This window comes from Lissotriton vulgaris, chromosome 9 (assembly GCF_964263255.1).
Source record: "Lissotriton vulgaris chromosome 9, aLisVul1.2, whole genome shotgun sequence".
Taxonomy (NCBI): domain Eukaryota; kingdom Metazoa; phylum Chordata; class Amphibia; order Caudata; family Salamandridae; genus Lissotriton; species Lissotriton vulgaris.
The window spans coordinates 873,763,980-873,788,994 of NC_141697.1; the positions used below are offsets into that span (position 1 = coordinate 873,763,980).

The 25,015-nt window shown below is 46.1% G+C and overlaps 1 protein-coding gene across 4 annotated transcripts in view; it reads left to right on the top strand.

Annotated features, from left to right (window-relative positions):
• The window catches only part of HNRNPUL1 (heterogeneous nuclear ribonucleoprotein U like 1), a 73,066-nt gene that overhangs the window by 17,069 nt on the left and 30,982 nt on the right, over positions 1-25,015 (top strand). For all 4 annotated transcript variants that reach the window (XM_086938621.1, XM_086938623.1, XM_086938624.1 and 1 more), the window contains 3 exons: positions 2,027-2,155; positions 5,480-5,648; positions 6,615-6,920. In XM_086938621.1, coding sequence (XP_086794747.1) covers positions 2,027-2,155; positions 5,480-5,648; positions 6,615-6,920 — 604 coding nt within the window. The remainder of the gene's footprint in view (positions 1-2,026; positions 2,156-5,479; positions 5,649-6,614; positions 6,921-25,015) is intronic.

Consider the following 25,015-nt stretch of genomic DNA (forward strand, 5'->3'; position numbering starts at 1 on the left):
CCACTCAGTAGCTATACATAGGCGGGCTACGGTCATTGCATAAAATATGAAGTGACGATATTTATATAATGGCTCGACGTTCCTATCCTTTGGAATTTTTCCCAACAACAGCATAGCAGGGGTAATGTGTATCGGCATTCTTATTACAAAAGATAAAACATTTTCAAGATCTTTTATAAAACCTTGAAGTTTAGCGCAGCTAACAAAGATATGTACTGCCCCTGCATCATCCCCGCATCTAAAACACTTGCCATTATTGCCTCCTCCCCATTTTGCCATTCGAATCGGGGTATAATACAACTCCTACATAGTCTTAAAAAACTGGGCCTTTAAATTCGTCGACATTAGTGCCTCCTTGGAGAGGAGTAAAAGATCTTCCACATCTATCTCTGGGTCGTCTAGTAAGCCCAGCCATTTTAACCTCACTTTTTCTAAATCGTCAGCAAGTAACAGTTGATAACTATGCCTATGTTAACTGACCTCCTGACTGCTACTACGATTTTATTCTGCTGTAATGTAAGTTTCCGTCGATGTAAAAAATCCAGAATTTGCAGAAATTTAAAGTAAAAAAATTCTGGGGAAAGAAAACTGATTTTTTAGCTCATCAAAAGATTTTAATCCTTAAACATATCTCCCAGACATCTAACCCCTTTCTGCTGCCAGATTATAGCCATATCATCGTAGAATGTCTGGAAGAAGCCTGTGTGCATTAAAAGGCATGTAATAAGATAATTTCCCTATCGCCATTCTATTAAAGAGCCATTTCCAAACCTTAAATGCGCCCATCACTACCTTAAAACATGTCCGTTTGTAGTAGGACTCGTCAATCTCCTTAAAAAATGATTGCTTCACAAATGGCCCAAGTTGCATTTCAAAAATAGAAGGGATATTAGCCACATTGCCTTCTATCTCTCCAGTAATAAGCGTCCTCATCTTTAATAGAAAACAAGTTACATAATATAAAAAAAATCTGGGACTCCCATGCCACCCCTTATATACGGTAAAGTCATAAACTTCATTGCCCGCCTCGGTTTCCCTGGACTCCAAATAAATTTACCACACCTCGCCTTTAATTTCTTTTGGCATTGACCTAAATAAATATAGCGCTTTTGGTAACACGTTCGTTTTTATCACATTAGTGCGCCCAATAATAGTTAAATGCAGGCGATCCCACCTATACAGCGAGTGCCTTATTTTGTTCATCAGTGTATTCCAACTAACCTCAACTAACTCAGTCATATTTGCCCTAAATTGAATACCTAAGTATGTTGCCCCTTCACAACTCTCCCATCCGTCCATCCTACAGTTTTAGAGCAAAGAATCTGCATTTTTGACTCATTCAGTTTGTATCCTCACACTCGCCCAAACTCCTTGGCCAGCCGCTCAATTTCTTTAATTGCGATACCGGGATTTACCGTTGTCACCGCAATATCGTCGGCATAAGCAACTCCACCTTTCTTTTGAAGAATGTTTCTCCCCGCCTTTATTGTTTTGAGTATTATCCCTCAGGAGTGGGTATCCTCTAACTAGACATCCTTTAGGCAAAAACAAGCATCCTTTATTTGTTCAGTAGATCAGCATGTGGTCCAGTCTTGACGTAGAGATACTCTAGAATCCTGGTCATGCACAATCTGCAGTAGAAACCTGAGCTTTGTTGGCATCTAGGTGTAGTGCATTTCAGAGGACATTCATCTTGGGTAGACTTGCTTGCAATTACACACACTTTTTTCAGTGCTACATGTTTAAATGGTTTACTGATATTACCATTGGTGTCTAGTTATAGGTATGTCTCCTTTTTTCCTTTTCTTTCCGGTTGTCAATTAGATGCTGTAGTGGTATCTTGTCACAATTCTGTGACCTGCATGGATGCTCAAAATTTTATCCTGGTGAACTATTACCTAGTTAGTTATTCAAGATTTTATATTTATCATGTACATTTAAATGAGTTTGTTACAAAATGATTTAGTTTGGTCTTAAATATATTCCTGTTTGAATACCGAAAGATTTTGCTTTGTTAAAATTTTAGGTGATGGGCCTCAGGCGACAAAGGAACTATGCTGGCCGTTGGGATGTTCTAATACAGCAGGCAACTGGCTGTTTGAACAAACACTTTCAGATTGCATCACGGAAGAAACGCAATTACATTTTAGACCAGGTATGTAAAAACGTTTATTGTGGCACTTTATGGAGCCAATTATTGCCTGAACATTGCTGCTCTTACACAATGTCTTTTTTTGCCTGGAAAACGTTTCCTATATTTCGAATGTGGTCAATATGTAATTCTCTATAGTTTAACACCTAGCCTATGAAGTATTGTATACAGTGTTATTTTAAGCAGGCAACGGAGGCTGTCTTTAGCAGGGCTGCAACTAATTTGTCGTATCTATAGCAATGTCTAAAGGTTCTAAGTAACAGCACTGAATGTTTCTGGAGTACTGTCCTAATCATGCATACGTTCTGTGTAGCCCCTCTGGAGATTTTACACACAAGTTATAGGTTCGACCCCTGACTACCAGAAGCAGAATTGTGCCCATGGGATAAACTCCTGAAAGCGTTGCATCCCTGCCTGTAAGTTATCCCTCTGAGCTGAGTGCCTTTTCCTGGGATCTTTCGGACATGCATTATTACATTTCAGTTGGTTAAGTAGCCCAGTTAAGATGGCCGCCTGGTAGGAGCTCCTGTGAGGAGCTCCCAGCGCTGGGGATCCCATGTGGGCATTAGCCCTGTTAGCGCCTACCAGTTCGACGGAACGAAAGAAGAAAAGAAGACCGGAACGAAAGAGTAACAGGATGGAATAATTGGAATGACATCTGGATGGATATCTGACCCCTGAAACGCCCCGCGCCCGGATCATCGACTCAGACACCTCATCACCGACGCGGGAGCCTGCTGAGACGACACGGCGGAACACCCTGCCGACATCGCGGACCACCCTGCCACCAGCCCGGTACCGGATTCAAGGCGGCATAAGAACCTCACATCACAGGGGTAGCTGAAATTCCAGGAGCCTAGTCCCGACAGCTCGACGACTTCGGAGGGCTGGAAGAGGTCCCCCGCTACACAGCGGAGGAGGGCACTGGAGATCGACGGCTGCCTCATCCCTAAACTGCGGCGGAAAATTGCAGCTGAAACGCCAAGAGCCTGTTCCCGACAGCCTAACGACTTCGGAGGGCTGGAAGAGGTCCCCCGCTACACGGCGGAGGAAGGCATTGGAGAGCGGCTGCATAGGAAGCCAAAAGGACTACACGGCATGCATCGGAGGGCACCCCCGGCAACATAGGCGGGCACCCCCCGAGAGCCTGCTGTGCTGGAACAGCCCGCCCGCTCCACCGCATGGATTCGCAGTCTCTGCGAGCCACAGCGAGCGACGGTCTGAGAGCGCCCCCCCCCACCTTCCGTTCCGCGATGGAGGCTGCTAAAAAGAAGCAGACGTCCGTCCCCCCCCCCCCCCCCCCACGCACCGCAACACCAGAGACAAGTCACGGGCTCAGGATAGGGATGCGCCCGATGGACACGACACCGCCGAGCAGGGGAGAGGCTGAGGAGAGCCCTGAGAGCCAATTCACAAATATGAGCAGATCGTAAGGGAATGAGGCACATTATGGATTAATGTTGGGCCGCTGAAAGACACTACGGACACACAGAGACTTGAGGTACTTGTTTGTCTCCTTCCCGCCTATTCACTGTTAATCTACCTCCTTGGTTCAAAATGGCTGGAGCCATAAACCTGTAGCAGTAAATCCTCCCACCCTTCCCCGTACCTCTGTCCACGTGGCTCTTCGCTTTAGCTCCCCCACACAGCATTCCTCCCAGATAGCTCGAGCATGGCGGGCTCTGATGGAAAGCAAAACTCCTCCCCCCTTTGTTGAAAGCAATAACAACAGACAGAGGACTATATCCCCACCTCCCCTGCATTCATGAAGGAAAAGGGAAACTGCAACAAACAAAGGACTGATGTCTCTACCCCACCTACTTGGCGGACATGTTTGACTGGTCTCGCTCAGGGACGTACTTCCTGGATTAGTCACTCTCTGCCTTATCTGAACACTCGATAAGAATTTCACATTCTTGATTGATCACAACTGCTGAGCACTTGGCTCAGTTACTTATCTACACCATCTTGTGATAGAATGCCTGCCTATTTTGTATCATTTTTACTTTTAACTATATTCTGATCATGTTTGATGCACGGAATACTACCTCATATGTGAAAGAATGTCTGCCTACTATTGCAATCCACTCCTAGCTTTACTCTGAATACTCGTAATGCATTGTTATAATTCCCCTCCCCCACAACGTGGCCACTCCCAATCCCATCTCCCATCCTAAGCTATTTCATTGCATCTCATATACAGGTTGGCTTTGTAGCCACTTTTGTACCATTCATACTATGTGTTCTTACTGTATTACCTGTTCTGACTATGCTCCCCCTTGTACTTCCTATGTAAAGCGCTCTGATATCCGCAAGGATCTTGTTCGCGCTATATAAAACTTTCAAAATAAAATAAACAAATTCGATGCTTTGTGCACTTTATTTTTTAATAAGTCAGCAGTCCAATTTTACTGTAGGAGTTGGACTAGGTAGAGTGTGAGATGAGACTGCCTGAAAGACCTGCTTAAAGCTCAGATGAGGAAGGTCTGCTTATGGGCAGGCTTTTCAATCTGCCTTGGAGAAGTGAGATCACGTAAGCTTATCAACCAAAGAAGCAACTACGTTGAAGTGCTGATGTTGCTCCATTGCTTTCAGCATAGACAATGCTGATTTGCACCATACCAGCCCAGCCCATTCCATTCTGTCTAAAGACCTTAGGCGTGTTTTTTGGTTTGCTCTCTGCAGGCACACTAATTCTGAAACAATTTAAACCATTTTCATAGTACATGTTCCAGAGACACCAATTGAAACTAAAGCTGAACAGTTCCCAGTGTGATTGTTAGGTTTCAAGAAACTGAGCCCTAATTGAAAAGATACCCAAGGGACTCTGTAGTAGGAGCTGTTTGTTTGTCTATGGCAATTCAATGAGGACTCCCAAACTATTTACTGGTTCCTGCATTCCTGTTTACTGGACAGTGATCTTGACTTGGCCACTGGGTTAGCAGGACAGAAAATAAGACTCCACACTAGCGGAACATGCTACCTTTCAACCTCTCATACAACCTTTTAAAGTCCTGTGGACTATATTCTGGTAATGTCAGCCTCCAACATGCTCCGTTGGACTGGCTCCTCTCTGCTCGAGTATTTAAGACTTAAGTGGTCTCATCCTTGAGACTCCCCAAACCATGCAGTATTATATATCGTACATCTCAAAAGAAGCTAAATCGCATATACTTCTACAGTACATAAGTGTATAGATATAGAGGCCACTCTAGTGGCTGATGCATGCTATTGAAAAATTAATTTTGCTTCCAATTTGGCCTCCATAATTTACTCCTGTTTTTCCGAAAGTTTTGATTATCCTATTTTTTGCTTCTATATTTTTAGACTAATGTTTATCCAACTGCCCAAAAGCGCAAAATGCGGCCTTTTGAAGGTTTTCAACGTAAAGGTGTAGTGATCTGTCCCACGGATGAAGAATTACAAGATAGAATAATAAAACGTACTGACGAGGAGGGAAAGGATGTTCCTGATCATGCAGTACTAGAAATGAAGGGTAAACAGTCAATCTTTATAGATGGAAATGTATCCACTTTTGAGGTATGTATGTGGCAGATTGTTTGGCTACACAGCATGAAAGTGCTTGTGTCAATAAGACGTGAGGTATTTTTGAAGTTTGTCATCCTATAGCATGGGACTTTCTTTGACTGAAACAAAAATGGTCATCGAATTTCACTTTTGGTGAACCGGGCAAACATGGCTGAGTGAATGCATGATGACTTGTGGAGTTACGGTTTTTGAGTGGAAAAAGTTGCAAATCACTCCTGTGATGTTAGAATGAATAAATGCTGACCAGGCATCATTTTTAATTTGGAAAGTGCGTGTCCATATCCAGTTGGGTAGGGCTTATTGCCCATAAAATGCTCATGTCTGTGTTATGGACCAATCGTCGATGCTGCCTTTTTTATTCTTGTTTAAAATTTCGTTTTTATGTTTGACAGTTGTCTGTTTGGTCAGGCGCTTGCTTGTTTGCATTTACCCTGTCAGGAGGCCAAACAAATTCCGGGGTTTTGGTTTTCCATGCATTTAAGCATGGTTTTATGAAGAACCTCCAGTGAAAGCAGCCGTGTACCTGTAGATAGTCTATTAAATGAAGGAAATCAGATTTTTCTGACCTTAAAGTTTGTCTATTTACCTACTAGAGTTGATTATTTTAAACGTTGTTCATTGAGTCGTTAAGTTGGCGCTTGCTTCTAGGCAATTATGTTAATGTGATAATTAAAAAACTGCTGCTTTTTATGTGGTGTTGAAAATATTTCCCAGAGGTTTGCATCGCATACAATTTTTCTATAATTCTAGCTCATCAGTTTCTATAATAGTCTTTAAATGTTGTGTCTGCTGAGTCATTGAAGTCTGGGTTTTCAAGCTTCTTCAAGGACCGTTTCCCAATTTTTCTCGCTCTTCAATGCTGATTGCACTTGGGTGGTATCCATTTACTAAACATTCTTTTGATTCCATACAGCCAACTATGCTTTGCCAGTGGCTGGTGAGTTCCTGAACGATGTGATCTACATTGAGCTTCAGAAAGAGGAAGCAGAAATCCTTGTGAAGCAGTACAATGAAGAAGGAAAGAGGGCTGGACCAAATCCTGAGAAGCGCTTTGGTAATCGTGGTGGTGGCGGAGGCTTCCGTGGTCGAGGTGGTGGTGGATTTAATCGTGGTGCCCAAGAAGGAAGCCGTGGTGGCCTACCAGGTCGTGGTGGTGGAAGAGGTGGTGGTGAAGCAGGAAGTGGCGGTGAAGGTGGCAGAGGCGGCGGCTTTCGAGGAGGTAAAAACATATATCTGGTGTTGAATAGTAACATGCAGGGTATGTGTTTTTGTTTTTCGTTTATCTTCGATATAGCAACTTGTAGTTCACAGGAGCGTGCACACAGACTTGCTTTGGTATGAATCTAGGTTTATCTGTTAGTACGTCTGTCTTAAAATGTTTTGATTTCAAGTAATGCACTATTAATTTCTGGTTCTGGCTTCTGCTGACAGGCCAGTGTGCAGAGGCTCGTGTCCATATTATTACATTGCTGACTCATCAATTTAAGAGGCACATACGAGAACCATGGGAAACTAAATAGTCACCGTATTTGCCCACGAAGCAGATGAATATGGTTTACTCTGCTTGTAAAGCTGCATGTCTAGTGAACAGGGAGGCAGTCAAAATTTGCTCCTGGAGGGGAGAAGAATTTATTCCAAAGCACTCACTGGATTCCATTGCTGTGCTAGTTAATCTGGAAGCTTGACTTTATAGATTCAGTCCATCTGTGACTACTGTATTGTATGGCTAGAAAGATAATTCCGGTTTTGCCACATCCAGCATCATACTGTGATTTTTGGGGTGCCCGTTTGATACTAGGCTTTTCTATCTTGGCTTCAAAATATTATGGGCACTGAGCAATCTGAGATAATTGAAGCCTTTTTCGTGCAGTCAGGTGAGATCTTCTCCCAACAGCTACAAATAATGGCAGCAAAGCTTTATACAGGGGTCTAGACTCAACTTCGATCTTTACTTGATTTGGCCTTCACTGTGATAAGTTTTCTATTTTCTAATGGCTTAGGTTAAAGAGACAGTCAGTGGTTACTATGCAGCAAAGTGGAGCAGCTGAAAGCCTTCACATTTACCAATTACGTGGCTGCAATACTGATGCATTCCAAGTGCTTATCAAGGATACACACTCAAGACTTGCTTTATAGGAAATGAAGTAAGTTAGAACACTCTGGGTAATATCAATATCAACAAGTGACAAGTAAATAGTCCTGTTAAAAGGATGCACATTAAAACATGAATTGGCAAAAGCCATTAGGTATTGCCCATGAGCACTGTTGGCTTTGGCAATGATTTTTAGCCTTGTTCAGCAGCACTATGACTGCCATGAATAATGCTCCTTTATTCTTAAACACTAAAAACGGGGGGAGTTGGTAACGTAAGGTGAGGTAACAAGGCAAGAGAAGAACAGGGGTGGGGGAGAGGACAAGCAACAGACTGAGGAAGCCCAGAGACAACAAACAGCAATGGAATCGTCTGGGGGGAGTGGCTGGTGTGTAAGCGCTTTTTTAGGTCCTGAAGTAAGCCGAGACTGGGTCTGAACTGGGTTGGTGGAGTAAGCTAAAGAATGGTGATGGATGAAACCCAGATCAGTTGACTGGTTTTGTTTTGTTCGACCTAAGCTGGCAGAGTATGCCCAGACATGGGTCCCTTGCTCACTTTGCCATTGGATTCAAGCTAGCCTGACTGATGATGACTTGATTAGCCATAAACCGGTCCCAGGATGCTTGTTTTTGGCACATCATACTAACTCGCTCTCAAACACCATCAAAATGCCTTCTTAGCATGCTGGATGAGGAACATTATACAGAACCGCTACACAATTGCTATTCTAATACAGCTAATGCCAGCACTAAAAACACACTTGCTATAAACCCACACAATACTGATCACTTTTCTAGAAAACAGTCTCACGATCACCAAATACCATTCTCTAAACTGTACTAATAAACGCTCAATCCCTCTCTAAAAATAAACATCACATCTACGACCTTATCACAGATACAAAACCAGACATACTATTCATAACTGAATCATGGTTGGGAGATGATATGGCTCCAGTCTTGTATAAAGCCGTTCCTCTAGGCTATTAAATGATCCCCTATAATCATATATGCATAAAAGGAAGTGGTCTGGCTGTTGTATTCAGGCAAACATTACATATCACTAAAGTTGACAACCTCTCCATAAGTGAGGCTCTTCTAACATGATTCAGTCCTACAGTCTTCCTCCTTTCACTTCGTTCCTTTAGAGACCTCCACCTAGCAATGCCACATTCCCAGAAGCGCTTCTAGGGGGGATGGTGATGAAAGTAAAAACTTAAACCCTCAGAGTGCATCGTCTCCTTCGAGATCGTCCACTGTGAGTACAGCCCAGACTAAAACTGTTTCTCTGGTGTCTATTCACACTACTACTTTGACTTCTACCTCTTCAACTTCTTCTGCTACGGTCACCACTTCGGCTATTACTTCTCCTCTGGTGTCTGCTAAAATTTTGTCGCCGCCTGTGAAGCCTTACTCGACGAAGAGACAGTTGCAGTTGAAAGCATCGTCGTCTGTCCCGTCGACGATGGCTCCGTTGACTAAGATCCCTTCAGCCATGTCGACGAAGGCCCCGTCGACAAACAGGCCCGCCGACGCCGGTTCCGTCGACGAAGACATCGTCGATGTCCTCGTTGACGAAGACAACATTGATGTCGCCGAAGACACCATCGACGAAGGACTCGTCGACAAACGCCATCGACGAGGATACCATCAACTGCTTCATCGACTGCAACATCAATACCGTCTACAACAGCTCCGTCGACGGAAATGCCATCGACAGTCCCGTCGAAGACAATTCCAATGACAAGTTCGTCGTCATAGACTTCTACGAAAGCAATGGTATCAACTCATCTGCTGCACAGTACACCTCCGACGAGGGTGCAATATACCCGTTTCCAAATAAACTTATCAGACTACTCACATTTCTCCACTCTTACCATAACACTTTTTGGAGACATATGTGGAGGATGATTCGAATGACGGCGAAGACTATGAGGGACCTTTTGGGGTTGCCCGTCACCCTTCACAATTGAACATCAAGTATCAGGAGGAAGATGAGGACGATGACCAAGAGCATTATGCGAATGAAGCCTTGTCAATGCCATATCATTCGCCCCATACCAGACCTCCTCGTTCAGAGGACACAAGTCATCTGACATCTACTTTAATTCAAGACTTACAAGCTATGTTGGCAAACTATCGCCAGAGGTTTCCTCCAACTCCAGTTGCACCTTTTGTGCTGCCTGGCCCAGTTGACATGCCAAGGCCTCCTTCGCCGCGAGCTTCATTGTCACCAAGGCAGGATACTGGCCCTACACCCCAAGGTGACACGGATACCTCTTCTCATGATGAGTATGATGGCAGGGAAGAGGGCGAGTTGCCAGATCATACACCTACGGATCCGTGGGATGATTGTCATTCCCATGCCTTCACCGCCTGTGCCACGCCCGTCAGATTGTCCGCCTGAGGATATTGGCGGATTTCATAATATTATGCAACGTGCGGCTAATAGATTTGAATTGTCTGTCACAATTGAGCAATCTGACTGCTTCTTGCATGACTTTAAGGAGGGGCATCGCAGAATTACCAGAGCTATCCCTATTATTGATTACATATGGAAAGAGGGCCTCAACATCATGAAAACGCCTGCTTCCATTCCGGCAGTTCTTCCAAGAATTGAGAATAAGTATCGAGCGCCACCTGATACTCCATCTTGCTTATTAGGACACCCTCGACCGGACTCGGTCATATCTCGGGCAGCACAACAGAGGTCCAAGAACCCTTCAGCTCCTATTTCAACGCCACCTGACAAGGAAGGCAGGAGACTAGATGCAATAGGGAAGAAATTCTCTGCAAATGCAGCAGCCTCCATTAAGGGAGCTAATTCGTTAGCAATTTTGGCCTGTTATGATAGACAGATGTGGTCAGATCTGTCTGAGTTCCTTGATCTGATCCCTGAGGATCGTCAACAGGAGGTACGCAGGATCATGCTAGAGGGAGAAAGGGCGGCATCGGAAATCATTGATTGTGCCCTTGATATTTCGAACACCAACTTTAGACAATTGGCAGGCGCAGCAGTCCTCAGACGTCCACGTTGGCTCCGGGCTACCACCTTCAGACCTGAGGTCCAAACGAAGATCTTGGACATGGCGTACGATAGGGATTCACTTTTTGGGAAACACATCGATGACGCTTTGCTGGCAATAAAAACGGATACGGACACTGCTAAATCACTAGGTACCCTACAATACAAGAGCGGGTCCTTTAGAGGAGCAAGAGGCCGTGGTTACTCCTCCAGAGGAAATTATTCCAACCAGCAAAATCGACAGTACCAGTCTCAGTACAAACAACCGTACTATCAATCATCCTACAGACAACCTTCCTCTGGTAGTTTCTCTCGTCAGGGAGGGAAACGGCGCTCAAACAATCAAGGGCGCGATTCCAACAAGCGCCAATGAGCTTTGCCGGACGTCAGTCATTCATCCTCCCCTTCCCGTGGGCGCCAAAATTTCAGCCTTCTACCGACAGTGGTGGAAAATAACTTCGGATCAGTGGGACAGAGACCAGGGTTTCCCCACTGGATGACATTGCCACTTTCCAGGAGGTCCTCCTGAGGGGGGGCTGCGAAGTTAGTTATCGCTGTGACGGCTCCTACACCTTCAACTTCAGTGATATTTGAGACGCTCCACAAGAGGCATCGGTCTCGCCCTTTGCTTCCGATAGTACCTGGATTGAAGGAACCCGCAGATGAGCTGTTCCTCACACCGGCTGTGGTAAAGGCCGCTCCATCCCGACTTCTAAAGAAGTACAGGGCCCCGGATTCGGACCCTGGTTTTCTGAGAGTTGATCCGGTACCGGATTCAGTGATAGTGACGGCGGCCAGGAAGCTACACTCTACCTCCCCGTCCTCCACCGTGCCTCCAGATAAAGAGAGTAGAAGGATCGACTCAGCTGGACGGAAGGTGTGTGGGACCGCTTCCACAGCCATGAAGGTGTCCAGTGATACAGCTCTGCTGGGACGTTATGACCGGGCTCTGTGGGACTCCCTGCAACAGTTTGTGGAACTGCTACCGAGAGACAAGAGGGAGGACTTCCAGGAGATCCTCAAGGAAGGGATGCTGGTGTCCAATCAGGTCATCAGCGCAGCTGCGGATGTCTCCTTGTTGGCTGCCCATGGTTACTGCCATGGAATCAATCGGCGACGACATGCCTGGCTCCGGCTCACGTCACTCAAGCTGGAGGCCCAGCAGCGGGTGGCCAACCTGCCTTTTTCCGGGGATACTTTGTTCGGAAAACACGCAGATGACGAGATGGCCCGCATGAAGGAGGAGGCGGACACCCTTACGACTGTGGGCTTGGAGAAGCCCAAAGAGAAGAAATCCTTCAGGCCTTTCCAGAGGCGCTACGGCGCACAAGGAAGAGGACGGGGGCAGTCTTCGGGACAGCAGCAGCAACAACAGCAGCAGTTCCGGAGACTCTTCCAGAAACGTCAGAAGGGTAGAGGGGGACAGCAGTCCTCTACCGCGAGCAAGGGCACGGCCGGGTCCCGACCCTGAGCGGTTACTTCCCCTTCATCCGTTACCCGCTCCGGTGGGGGGAAGCGTTCAATTTTTTCTGGCAGAGTGGAGAAAAATTACTCGGGACAAGTGGGTGCTGAATATTGTTTGCAATGGATACAGTCTTCGGTTCATCAGCCCTCCTCCAGCGATCCCTCCGGTCAGCTCGCAGTATCAACTGCGCGAGCTCCAGACGGAGGCCGATATCCTGTTAAGGAAAAGGGCGATAGAAGACGTACCTCTGTCTCAAAGAGGAAGAGGTCTGTACTCTGGGTTCTTCCTGGTTCGCAAGAAGGACAAGAACGAGTTCAGGCCCATTCTGGACTTGTGGCAGGCAAACAAGTGGATTCGCAGAGAAAAGTTTTGCATGCTGTTGTTGCATCCGATTTTTCCTCAGTTGCAACAGGGGGACTGGCTTTGTGCCATAGACCTACAGGATGCGTACTTCCACGTACCCATCGCGTACAAACACAGGAAGTTTCTGCGATTTCAAGTCGGCACCAACCATTCTCAATACAGTGCTGCCATTCGCGCTGAAATCTGCGCCCAGGACGTTCTGTAAGTGCATGGCATTGGTAGCAGCACACCTCAGGAAGAACAAGGTGTTTGTCTACCTGGACGATTGGTTGATCAAGGCCTCCTTCTCGGAAGCTCAAGCAGACTTCCAGAAGAAGTGCGTTCTCTTGAACAAGTTGGGGTTGCACATCAACATGTCCAAGTCTGTCCCGATCCCATTCCAGTGCATTCAGTACTTGGGAGCCACCATCAATACGCTGTCAGCAAGCGTGTCTCCTTCGGAGGAGCGACGGCGATCAATCCTTCGGAAGGCTCAGGCTCTTATGACCGCTCCATCTACAACCGTGAGGACGGTGTCTTCTCTACTGGGGTCGATGGCCTCTTGTATCTTCCTCACTCCTCATGCACGACAACACATGAGACCTCTGCAGGAGTGCTTGGAGGACCAATGGGACCAGAGCAAAGGATCTTGGGACGACAAGATACGACTGTCTCTGCATGCTCTTCAGTCTCTGAAGTGGTGGTGTTTAGCGGAGAATCTCCTCAGAGGGGTTCCCTTCCACAAGGACATTCCTACTCAGACTATCGTGACGGATGCCTCTCTCCACGGCTGGGGAGCGCATTCGGGAGACTTAAAGGTTCAAGGAACGTGGTCTCCGATGGAGTCCGCGTATCACATCAATTTCCTGGAACTCAGCTGTTCACTTGGCACTGAAGGCCTTTCATCCGTCCTTCCAGACCAGCTCTCTGCTTGTACAGACGGACAATACGACCACAATGTATTACCTCAACAAGCAGGGGGGCTCGAGATCGCGCACCCTGTCTGGCACTGGCTTCTGGCCAGAGGATTGACGATAACGGCTACCCATCTACCAGGTGTGCAGAATGTTCAGGCAGACTCACTGAGCAGACTGATTCAGGAAAACCACGAATGGGTCATAAACGACGAAGTACTAGGAGAAGTCTTCGAAAGATGGGGGACTCCAGACGTAGATCTGTTCGCCACCGCCAAAAACAGCAAATGCCGAGACTTCTAGTCCAGGTACTACCAGCGAGGGACGCTGGGGAATGCACTCTGGATCAACTGATCGAACAGCTTTGTTTACGCTTTTCCGCCCATTCCCCTGATTCCAGCGGTGCTCATCAAGCTGTCCCGGTCCAGGGCACGGATGATCCTGATTGCCCCGGAATGGCCCAGGCAGTGGTGGTTCACGGACCTTCTCCACTGGTCTCTCCTTCCGCACATACGGCTGCCGTGCAGGCCTGACCTTATCACGAAGTTCGGAGGGGGGGGGGGGCAGATGTTGCACCCCAACCTCTCGTCCTTTAGTTTGGCGGCATGGCTCCTGAGAGAGTGCAATGTGGACATTTGAATCTGCCCGAAGATTGCGTGGACATACTGAAGGAGTCTAAGCGACATTCCACTCTGACTTCTTATGCTTACAAGCGGAAGAGGTTTTGTATCTGGTGTGTGTCCAAGAACTTTGACCCAACGACGTGCAAGGAAAATGTCATCCTTCCTTACCTTCTGCATTTTGCGCGGTCTGGCCTTAATGGTCATTCCATTAAGGTTCATCTCGCTGCATTGACTGCCTACAGGAAAAGCCCTTCACAGACTTCCTTCTTCCAGATCCCTGTGATCAGACTTTTTGGAAGGCTTGAAGAAAGTGTTCCCTCCTGTCAGGCTTCCTTCGCCTTCATGGGAATTTAATGTGGTGCTGTCCGGTTTGAAGAAGGAGCCTTTTGAACCCATTCATAAGGCTTCGTTGCAGCACCTGTCCTGGAAGGGGCGTTCCTCGTGGCCATTACATCGGCCCGCAGGGTGAGTGAAATTCAGGCGTTGTGTTCCAATGAACGTTATACTGTATTTCATGCTGCTAAGGTTGTTATGCGTACTCACCCTAAATTTCTTCCCAAGGTTATTTCTGATTTTCATGTCAACCAGACTATATAACTTTGCCTACGTTTTTTCAGAACCCTTCATCTCCAGCGGAAAGGTCTCTACATTCCCTGGATGTTAGGAGGGTATTTTATCTGGATAAGACCAAAGGTATTCGTAGGTCAGACCAATTGTTTATCAATTATGAATCGGTCAGGACGGGTCTTGCGACCTCTAAGCAGCCCATTTCTAGGTGGATTGTGTCCTGCATACAACTGTGTTACCAGAAAGCTAATAAGACCTTAGGGGGTAAGCCTAAGGGTCATTCCACCAGAGGCAAAGCTGCCACGACAGCCTTGCTCCGTAATGTGCAGATTGCAGAAATTTGCAAGGCCGCCACTTCGAAGTCTGTTCATACCTTTGCTAAGCATTACTGTCTGGACACTGATGCCAGGGCAGATGCTCAGGTTGGGCAGGCTTCGCTGCGGAATTTGTTCGCACAGTCGTGGTGTTGGTTTCTTTTCTCCACCGCCGCTTTGGTGTGGGGATGGGCTTGCCATTCTAGTCACTAGATCATGACTATACACAGAGATCCCCTACTACAGAAGTAGTTTCTTTTTCTGTAACTCCAGTTCTGTAGTAGGGGTATCTCTGTTATAGTCGTAAGCACCCGCCCTCCTCCCCGGTGGAGAGAGATTCATGTAAGGAATGCTACAGGTCTGGCGTGTGGCTCCTTCAAAAAGAACTGAAAGTAAAAGGGACGTGCAGTACATTCTGGGATACTGTGAAGTTCTGGAAAGTTCTCTTAAAGGCACAGTATCCTGTTTTGAGCCACATAATGGCAGCCTATGCGGCTTGTCTGTCCATGCCTTCCTCTCTATCATTCCAGAGGGTTTTTGCTGAAGGCAAGGGAAATCTGGACAGGCTTTGCTGTTTGTGGATTTTTGGTGGAATTTCTAGCTGAAGTACTGGACAGAGAAGCCTGGTTTTATAGGCTGCATTATCTGTCTTTAATTCACTCTTAAGTGTCTGTGCAGTTCTGCATTTTTCGACACCTTAAGAGATTATTTTTGATTGCTCCGGGGTCCACGCACATGGGCGGGACTATTCACTAGATTAGGACTATACACAGAGATACCCCTACTACAGAACTTGAGTTACAGAAAAGAAACTACTCCTTCTAAAACATGCCCCTGACATATTCAAGGATACAGCCAGGGCACGGGTAATCGATCCCAGAACAGAAAAGAAGTATAGAGCAGCTCCTACAGACCCTACAAAAATACTGGAGGCATCAGGCAAAAGGGTAGCAGCACAAGCCTCCAACTCATGGAGAATTGCTAATACACATGCCCCACTGGCTTGTTACGACAAGGCGCACTATGATCAGCTCGAAAGCCTAATGCAACACCTACCTGAGCCTTTTAAAGCACAAGCTGATAACCTCATACAGGAGGGAAAATTCATAACAAACGCCTCCATCAAATGTGCGCTTTACGCAGCATACACCACAGCTAGGTAAATGAACACTAGCGTCTTACTACGCAGTCATGCATGGCTGCGTATTTCTGGTTTTAAGAATGAGGTGCAGTCCACCATTCTTAACCAACCTGTCAATCAGGATTTTCTATTTGGCCCTGCTGTCGACACCATTTTGGATAAAAATGAAAAAAGACACAAACCGCAAAATCAATGGGGGCATTGCAATTTCAGCAACATAGAGGCTCCTTTTGACGCTCCTCATGCAGAGCAACTACACGAGGAAATACCTCGCAAACATCTACCTCATACAAAAGTAACACACATGATTCCTTCAAAAACAGAGGTTGTGTGTCCCAGTCGCCCTTCCTCTCCTCTTTCCATGCGGTGTCCTTCACATTCCCCTCCTCTTTCCCGCCTTCATTGCCTGTGTACTTCCCCAGCTTCTTCCCCCTCCCCTGAATCCCCCCTTGTTTGCTTTTCGCCTAATGTATTTGTGCTTATTGTTTATCTTGACCTTACAAGTAACTATATTGCCATGCTCTAATAACTGTGTAACCTTTGTAACGATGTAACCTGTAACTATGATCTGATCATGTAAAGCGCTCTAATACCTCCGGGTCTAGCCAGCGCTATATAAAACCTTTAAAATAAAATTGATAAAAATAAAATTACGCTACCTCCAGACCACCTACCACCGGTCGGAGGCAGACTCCAACAGTTCCTACCTGTCTGGAACGCAATAACCACGGACAGATGGGTGAGACCAATCATCCAGTTTGGTTATTGCCTAGAACGGACTTCTACACCACCAAACATACCACCCAGACATCGTCCTATGTCCACGGAACACATCACCCTGCTACAACAAGAGGTGAAATGCATGCTGGAAAAGTAGGCCATAGAGCAAGTCCCTTTCCACCAGCAAGAAACAGGAGTATACTCCCTATACTTCCTTATTCCCAAGAAGGACGGTTCCCTCAGACCAATATTGGACCTCAGACCCCTAAATCAATCTATACTGTCGGAGCACTTCCATAGGATCACACTACAACAAGTGCTCCTGTTGCTACAACAAGGAGATTTCCTAGCAACACTGGACCTCAAAGATGCGTATTTTCACATACCCATCCATCTAGCCCACAGAAAATACCTCGGGTTCAAAATAGGTCAACACTACCAATTCAAGGTTTTGCCCTTCGGGAATACCACGGCTCCAAAAGTGTTGCTCAGCGATCTCAGAAGGCAACACGTCCATGTGTACCCTTACCTGAACGATTGGCTAATAAAAGAAAAATCGTACCAACAGTGTGCAGCACACACGTCTTAAACAATTCAGTTGCTACACAGCCTAGGCTTTTCAATCAACTACTCATAATCGCATCTGCAACCATCCCAAGTACAGCAATACCTGGGAGCCACTATAAACACCTCAGTGGCAAAGGCATATCCAAACTCAGCATGGATAGCCAGTATGCAGATACTCATTTGCAAATTCTTGCCACAACACTCTACCAGCTCGAGTCTTTATAAAGCTCATCGGCATGATGGCCTCCTGCATATTAATTGTCCCCCATGCCAGACTTCAAATGCGCCCATTACAGGAATGCCTAGCACGGCAATGGAACAACTAAAGACCTAGTGTTGGTAGACAGTCACGCTCACAACTCTCTGCAGTGGTGGAACCCACAAAACCTTTCCAAGGGGCGACTGTTCCAAGAGCTGGTTCCACAACTAGTACTAAACGCGGACGCATCACTGACAGGCTGGGGACCCCATCTCCTTCAATACACAGTAAAAGGGCTCTGGACAACCAAACAAAAAAAGCTGCAGGTCAACCAACTAGAATTGCTAGCAATATTCCTAGCCCTAAAAGTATTTCAGAAATACTTGTACAACAAGACGGTGGTGTTCCGGACAGACAACATGACCGCTATATCCAGAAACCGGGAGGAACGCACTCTCCACAGCTGTCCCATCTGGCACAAAGCATATGGAAGTGGGCGATTCCAAAAAAACATTTTTCTCCTAGCAGAAGACCTTCCAGGGAAGGACAATCCGATTGCCGACCTGCTCAGCAGGCACAGCCAACAACTACACGAATGGGAGATTCACCCCCAAGTTCTCAAGCCATTCTTCAAAGAGTTGGGTCACTCAGAAATAGACCTGTTTGCCACAAAAGGAAACTTCAAATGCCAGTACTTTGCCGCCAGATTCCCACATCCGTTGTCACAGGGCAATGCGATATGGATGAACTGGTCAGGCAGATTTGCGTACGCTTTTCCCCCAGCCCCGCTGATCCTGCTGGTGGCACGCAAACTGCGGCAACACTCACGCTAATCCTAGTTGCTCCCACATGGGCGAGACAAACGTGGTACACAACGTTCCTGGAACTTTCAGTAGTTCCTCATCAAAGACTGTGCCTTGCACCCCATCTTCTAACTCGGAACCATGGAGAAATCAGACACCCAGATCCCAATCAGATGAACCTAGCGATCTGGCTCCTGAGGTCTTGGAGTTTGGATACCTTAACTTGCCCCCAGACTGGATAAACATTAGGAAGGCAAGACGACCAACCACACGAGCTTCTATGCAGCTAAATGGAAGAGATTTGTTATTTACTGCAACAATAACCAAATCAACCCTTTATTCGCTTCCATACAAAACATGCTACTTGCTGCATCTACAAAGATGTAACTTAGCATACTCTTCTATACGACTACACCTCACTGCTATAGCAGCATACCTTCAAAACAGGCAACACTTTTCACTGTTTAAAGTACCAGCAATCAAAGCCTTCATGGAGGGTTTAAAAAGGGTGATCCCTCCAAGGCACCCCCTTTCCCTAGTGTGGAATCTAAAATAGTACTTACCAGACTTTCGAACCTCTACACTCATGCGAACTACAATTCTTAATGTGGAAGGTTGCATTCTTGGTTGTCATTACCTCACTCAGAGTGAGCGAATTACAAGCACTAACAATTCAAGAACCTTTCATGCAGGTACATGCCAACAGGGTGGCTCTTAGAACCAACCCTAAGTTCATGCCTAAGGTTTTATCCAATTTCCATATCAATCAATCAATTGAACTGCCAGTTTTCATTCAAAATCCAGTCAGTAGCTGAGAGAGCCCTACACACATTAGATGTAAAAAGAGCTCTACTTAATTATGTGGACAGAACTAAATCATTCAGAAAAACAAAACCACTATTTGTTGCTTTTACACCACAACATAAAGGAAATCCTATTTCAAAATCGGGAATAGCCAGATGGATAGTTAAATGCATTCAAATATGTTATCAAAAGGCAAAACACACTTTAACCGTCCCCCAAGAGCGCACTCTACAAGGAAAATGGGGGCATCCATGGCTTTCCTAGGAAATATTCCTCTTGAAGATATCTGTAAGGCAGCCACTTTGACCACCATACACACTTTCACAAAACACTACTGTGTAGACGTACAAGCTAAACAGCAAGCTGCTGTAGGCCAGGCTGTCCTCAAAACTCTTTTTCAAACTGCTGCAGCTAGCACAGGTAACCACTGCTAGAGGAGATACTGCTATACAGTCTATGCACAGATATGAATTCAGCAGCCCACATGCCTCGAACGGAATATGCTACTTACCAGTATGCATCTGTTCTTGGCATGTAGGGCTGCTGACATTCATATCGCCCGCCCTCCTCCCCGGTGCCTGTCCCAGCTGCAGCATTATCTCTGGTATGGCCATCTTTCTTTACTAATCTCCATCTCTGCCACAATGGTGAAGAAGATGGAGAAGATGCCCATGCGCACTGTAGTCCAAGGGAGGGGTCACCTATCTTGTGATACTTCGAAGACTCATCCAAGACAACAAAGTGCAATCATCCGGACACAACACTAGGCGGCGATCTATGCACAGATATGAATGTCAGCAGCCCTACATGCCAAGAACAGATGCATACTGGTAAGTAGCATATTCCTTTCATATTCCCATTCGCCCCACTCACAGGTGGCAGACAGAAAACACTACCATATCAAAGTCCTCCCATTCGGGGGTTACTACAGCACCCAGACTCTTCACAAAGTGCTTTGCAATAGTGGCAGCTCACTTAAGACCGCATATTCATGTGTTCCCTTATCTGGATGACATGCTCATAAAAGCCAACTCGCACAGCAGCTGTGTTATACACACAAAACAATTCGGCTGCTTCACGATTTTGGATTCACGGTGAACCTCACCAAATCCCACCTCCAACTGTCCAGCGCACAATACCTAGGAGATTCAATAGACACTTCAAAAGCTCTAGCATACCCCAACCCAGTCAAGATAAGCAACATGCAAGCTCTGATAACACCTACCAGGAGTACACAATCAAATTGCAAATCTGCTCAGTCGACAAAGACCGCAGAACCACGAATGGCAACATCATCCTCAAATTCTTCTTCCGTTCTTTCACATGTGGGTACTCCCAGAAATAGATCTGTTCGCCACACACCTAAACTCAATGCTCAAGCTTCACGTCCAGGCATCCACACCCATTGTCCAAAGGCAATGCGCTGTGGATGAACTGGTCCGGCAAATTTGCCATGAACGTCATTAAAGAAGCTAGCCGTCCTACCACCAGAGCATGCGATGCAGCAAAGTGGAACTATTTGTGATTTATTGCACAAATAACAAAATTGATCCACTAGATGCTTCGATACTGAACATTATCTACTATCTCTTGCACCTACAACAATGTAACCTAGCATATACATCTATCAGACTATATCTCACTGCAATAGCAGCTTATCTCCAAAACAGACATTTATCTTTAATTAGAGTACCCACTATTAAAGCATTTATGGAAGGACTTGAAAGAATAATTCCACCCAAAGTTCCTTACCAGGCTCGTGGGTCCCCCATTTGAACCTCTGCATAAATGCGAATTACAGTTCCTCACTTGGAAAGTAGCCTTTCTGGTTGCTATCATCTCTTAGCAGAGTTAGTGAACTCCAGGCATTAACCATACAAGAACCATTTTTGCAGATGCATCCGACTGTGGCAGAAAGGGCTCTCCACACGTTCAACGTTAAGAGCAATACTCTACTACATTGACAGAACAAAATCATTTAGAAAGACTAAACTCCTCTTTGTGGCTTTTTCCCCACCTCATAAGGGCAATCCCATTTTAAAAGCAGGAGTAGCAAGATGGATTGTTAATTTCATCCAAATATGCTATATCAAAGCCAAACTGACATTAACCATTCCCTCTAGAGCTCATTCAGCACGCAAACTAGGGGCTTCTATGGAATTCTTGGAACATTCCCCTAGATGACATCTGCGAAGCAGCCACTTGGTCTACAACACACACTTTCACAAAACACTATTGTGTTGATGTGCAAGCAAAACATGCTAGTGTGGGCCAGGCTGTACTAGGAACACTTTTTCAGACCACTGCAACAGATGCAGGTAGCCACCGCTAAGGAGGTAACAGTTGTACAGTCTATGCACAAGTTTTTGATCTGCAGCTCACATGCCTCAAACGGAAAATGCTACATACCAGTATCCATCTCTTCTTGGCATGTAGAGCTACAGATTAATATATGCCCCCCAGATACCTCTATCAGTTCCATCTTACTTGGATTCATTACACATGGACAATCTGAAGATGGAGTCGATCCCTATGCGCACTATCACCCTAGGGAGGAGTCACCTATCTTGTGACTACAAAGAATTCTTTCCCAGACAAAAACAAAGTGCAAACATCCGAGCACAATACCAGATGGCGATCTATGCACAAGTATATGAATCTGCAGCTCTACATGCCAAGAAAAGATGCATACTGGTAAGTAGCATTTTCCTTACAATGCCTTAACCCAGAGGTCTTCAAACTGTGAAGCGCGACCCCCTAGGGGGTCCTGGAGCCCTAGGAAGGGGGTCGCAGATTCCCCAGCTTCACTTGTCTCTGTGAAAAGACAGCCATCGGCCCTCCTGGGACGGCTGATTGAGATCGTTATAAGCTGTTTGCCTGAATGAAAGGCAAATGCGCTGGTAATCTGCAAGTGTAAAGGATGCTTGGGAGCAGTTCTGTCTCTTTCTGAAGGCGAAAGATGTGTGTGGTTTTTTTTTTTGTTGAAGTGGAGTTAACTACTGGGGTGGGAAGTTCTCTCTTTTAATGATAACTTCATTTACACAGCCCTTTGTGCCCCTAAGGAGTTGTTGAAGGGGCAGTTATGTAAAAAAAAAAGAAAATTGCATTACATATGGTCTGGTATTATAAAAACCTACATTTTGATAGCACCATTGTATTGCAAAACTATTCACAAGTTTTACAGCATTGTATCTTACCCTGTGTGTAATGCAAGTATAAAAAATTGACTTGCATATTCAGTGCTTTCTGTCACAGACTGTGATTTTGTAGCACTAAAAATACACATCACTATTCTCCACTGCACCAATCAAGATTGAATTCAGTGGGTCTCTGGTTACACACAGACCTCTGCAGTGCATTAGCTAATAGATGTTTCACAATGTACTACAGTGCATTTCCCACTAAGCAATAACTTATTTTATTTATTTTTCATTTACACTTTGTCATTATTTTATATGTAGATACCTGAAGGTGAAATACCTAAAAAACGTAAGAATATTTTGGGCTTATTTATGAGGCTTGCATCGCCAGAGCATCACTTTTTTTAATGCTCCGGTGGCGCTAGCGATACCATCTCAACCATACCTATGAGGCAGTGCAAAGTCACCCTGCATGGCTTTGCATTGCCTCATATGGAGTAATCAGTAAGACATAGCAGCGCAAGTCACTGCGTTGCTTTACTTTGCGTCAAGGAGGTATTCCATGGGCTCTGCATGGGGTTCCCACGCAAAGTCCATGGATTTTGATGCTGCCCCATATTTACAAAATCATGTAAACTTGGGGCAGCTCCAAAAATAGACGCCTCTCCAGTGGAGGCGTAACGAGGAGAAATGTTCTAATTTCTCCTTATTTCCTCTTTCCATGTGTGCTGCATTCTTCAGCTCTCATAGAAATAGGAAAACGCCCCTCAGGATTGTTTTGGTGAAGGAAGGTGCCTCTTCCCACACAAAAACAATTCTGCCAACATTGGTGCTAGGCAGCAATTTGTGAAGGGAAAAGAACTGGAATGCACCGTATTTCATAATTACAGTTTATTCCTGCCCTTTCACATGGAGAACAGCCATGACAACGTGGAGATTACCCCGCAATGCAATTACAACGCAGGGATTACAACGAAAGTCGTTACGACTTTCGCTGGAGGGTGCTGTTGGATAGGGAATAGTTTAATTTTCTATCCAACACCTTCCCTACTGTCAACGTGGGCTGGAGTTGGAATAGAAAATTAAACTATTCCACTATCCAGCGCCCTCCAGCGAAAGTCGTTGTAACGACTTTCGCTGTAATCCCCCGCGTTGTAATGTTATGCGGGGTAAAAGCCTGTAATGCCATACAACCCTTTCACATTGGCATTGGGCAGCGCCGCAAGAAGACTTGCAGCGCTGTCCTTCGCCAATTCCTCATAAATAAGGCCCTTTGTTTTTAGCTACACCTTTGGCTACACCCCTACGCTCAATGACCTTTGGTTTGGATATCCCATTCTATCCTGTGGGACAGATAGCCTTTCCATAGTGAAAAATGAAACTCGCTGTAATTCACTACCAGAACATGTCACACACACACCAGTACATGTCTTACCTATAATATACACAGCACCCTGCCCACAGGGGTACCTTGGGCCTACCTTAGGAATGACTTACAGGTAAGAAAAGTGAAGATTAGAGCTTGGCAAGTGGGTGCACTTGCCAGGTCGACATGGCAGTTACAAACTTCACGCAGACACTGCAGTGGCAGGTCTGATGACCCTTTTATGGGCTGCTTGGGTGAGTGGCACAATCAGCACTGCAGGACCACCAGCACCATTTGAGTTACAGGTTCTGGCACCCTCAGAGTACTTTACTAGGGACTTACCAGTAAGTCAAACATGCCAATCATGGAAACATTAATCCATAATGCAATGTTCGAGGCATGTGGGCTGCTGAATTCATATCTGTGCATAGATCGCCGCCTAGTGTTGGGTCCGGATGATTGCACATTGTTGTCCTGGAAGAGTCTTCGAAGTATCACGAGATAGGTGGCTCCTCCCCTGGACTACAGTGCGCATGGGCATCGCCTCCATCCCCAGATTGTTTTTTTCCGCCATTGGGTTCGGATGTGTTTCGGTTCCCTCTGTCGGAACCAATAGTTGTTCAATTTCTACTCGAGACCAAAAGGTCTTTAGGCTGAGCGTCGGTATAGTTGCGTTCGGGTTTCTTGTCTGACTCTCAGCTCCGATCTCTGCTGCCCTTCCACGTGCTTTCGGCGCGGACGGGCCTACATTACACTTCGGCTATGGAGCGAACACTGTTTAAGAAGTGCCCGGTGTGTAACTCCAAATATTCACACCTCGACGTGCACCCTGTGTGCAATACATGCTTGTCACCGGACCACAATGAAGACAGCTGCATGGCGTGTTCGAAATTCCGGTGCAAGAAGACTCTGAAGATTCGTCGGGCCAATAGGCTCCAGGCTAAGCTATCGGCTACTGCGGCGCCCCCACCAGACGACATATTCCAGGAATCTGTTGAAGGCGATGACGACGTGCAAGGTTCGGACTCTAGTCCCGCGTCCGAGGGGGAGACCTACGACGCGGGGGAGGAGAACTTTGATGAAGTCGCCGACGAGGTAGGGGACGACGATCGGGCTTTTGCCACTGTGGGGGATAGCTCAGAGGAGGAGCATCCCCAACCAGACTTGGGGGTTATTCCCCTTCATACGGCCCAGGTCGAGGGATCGCCTGCGGGCCTTACCCAAGATCTACTT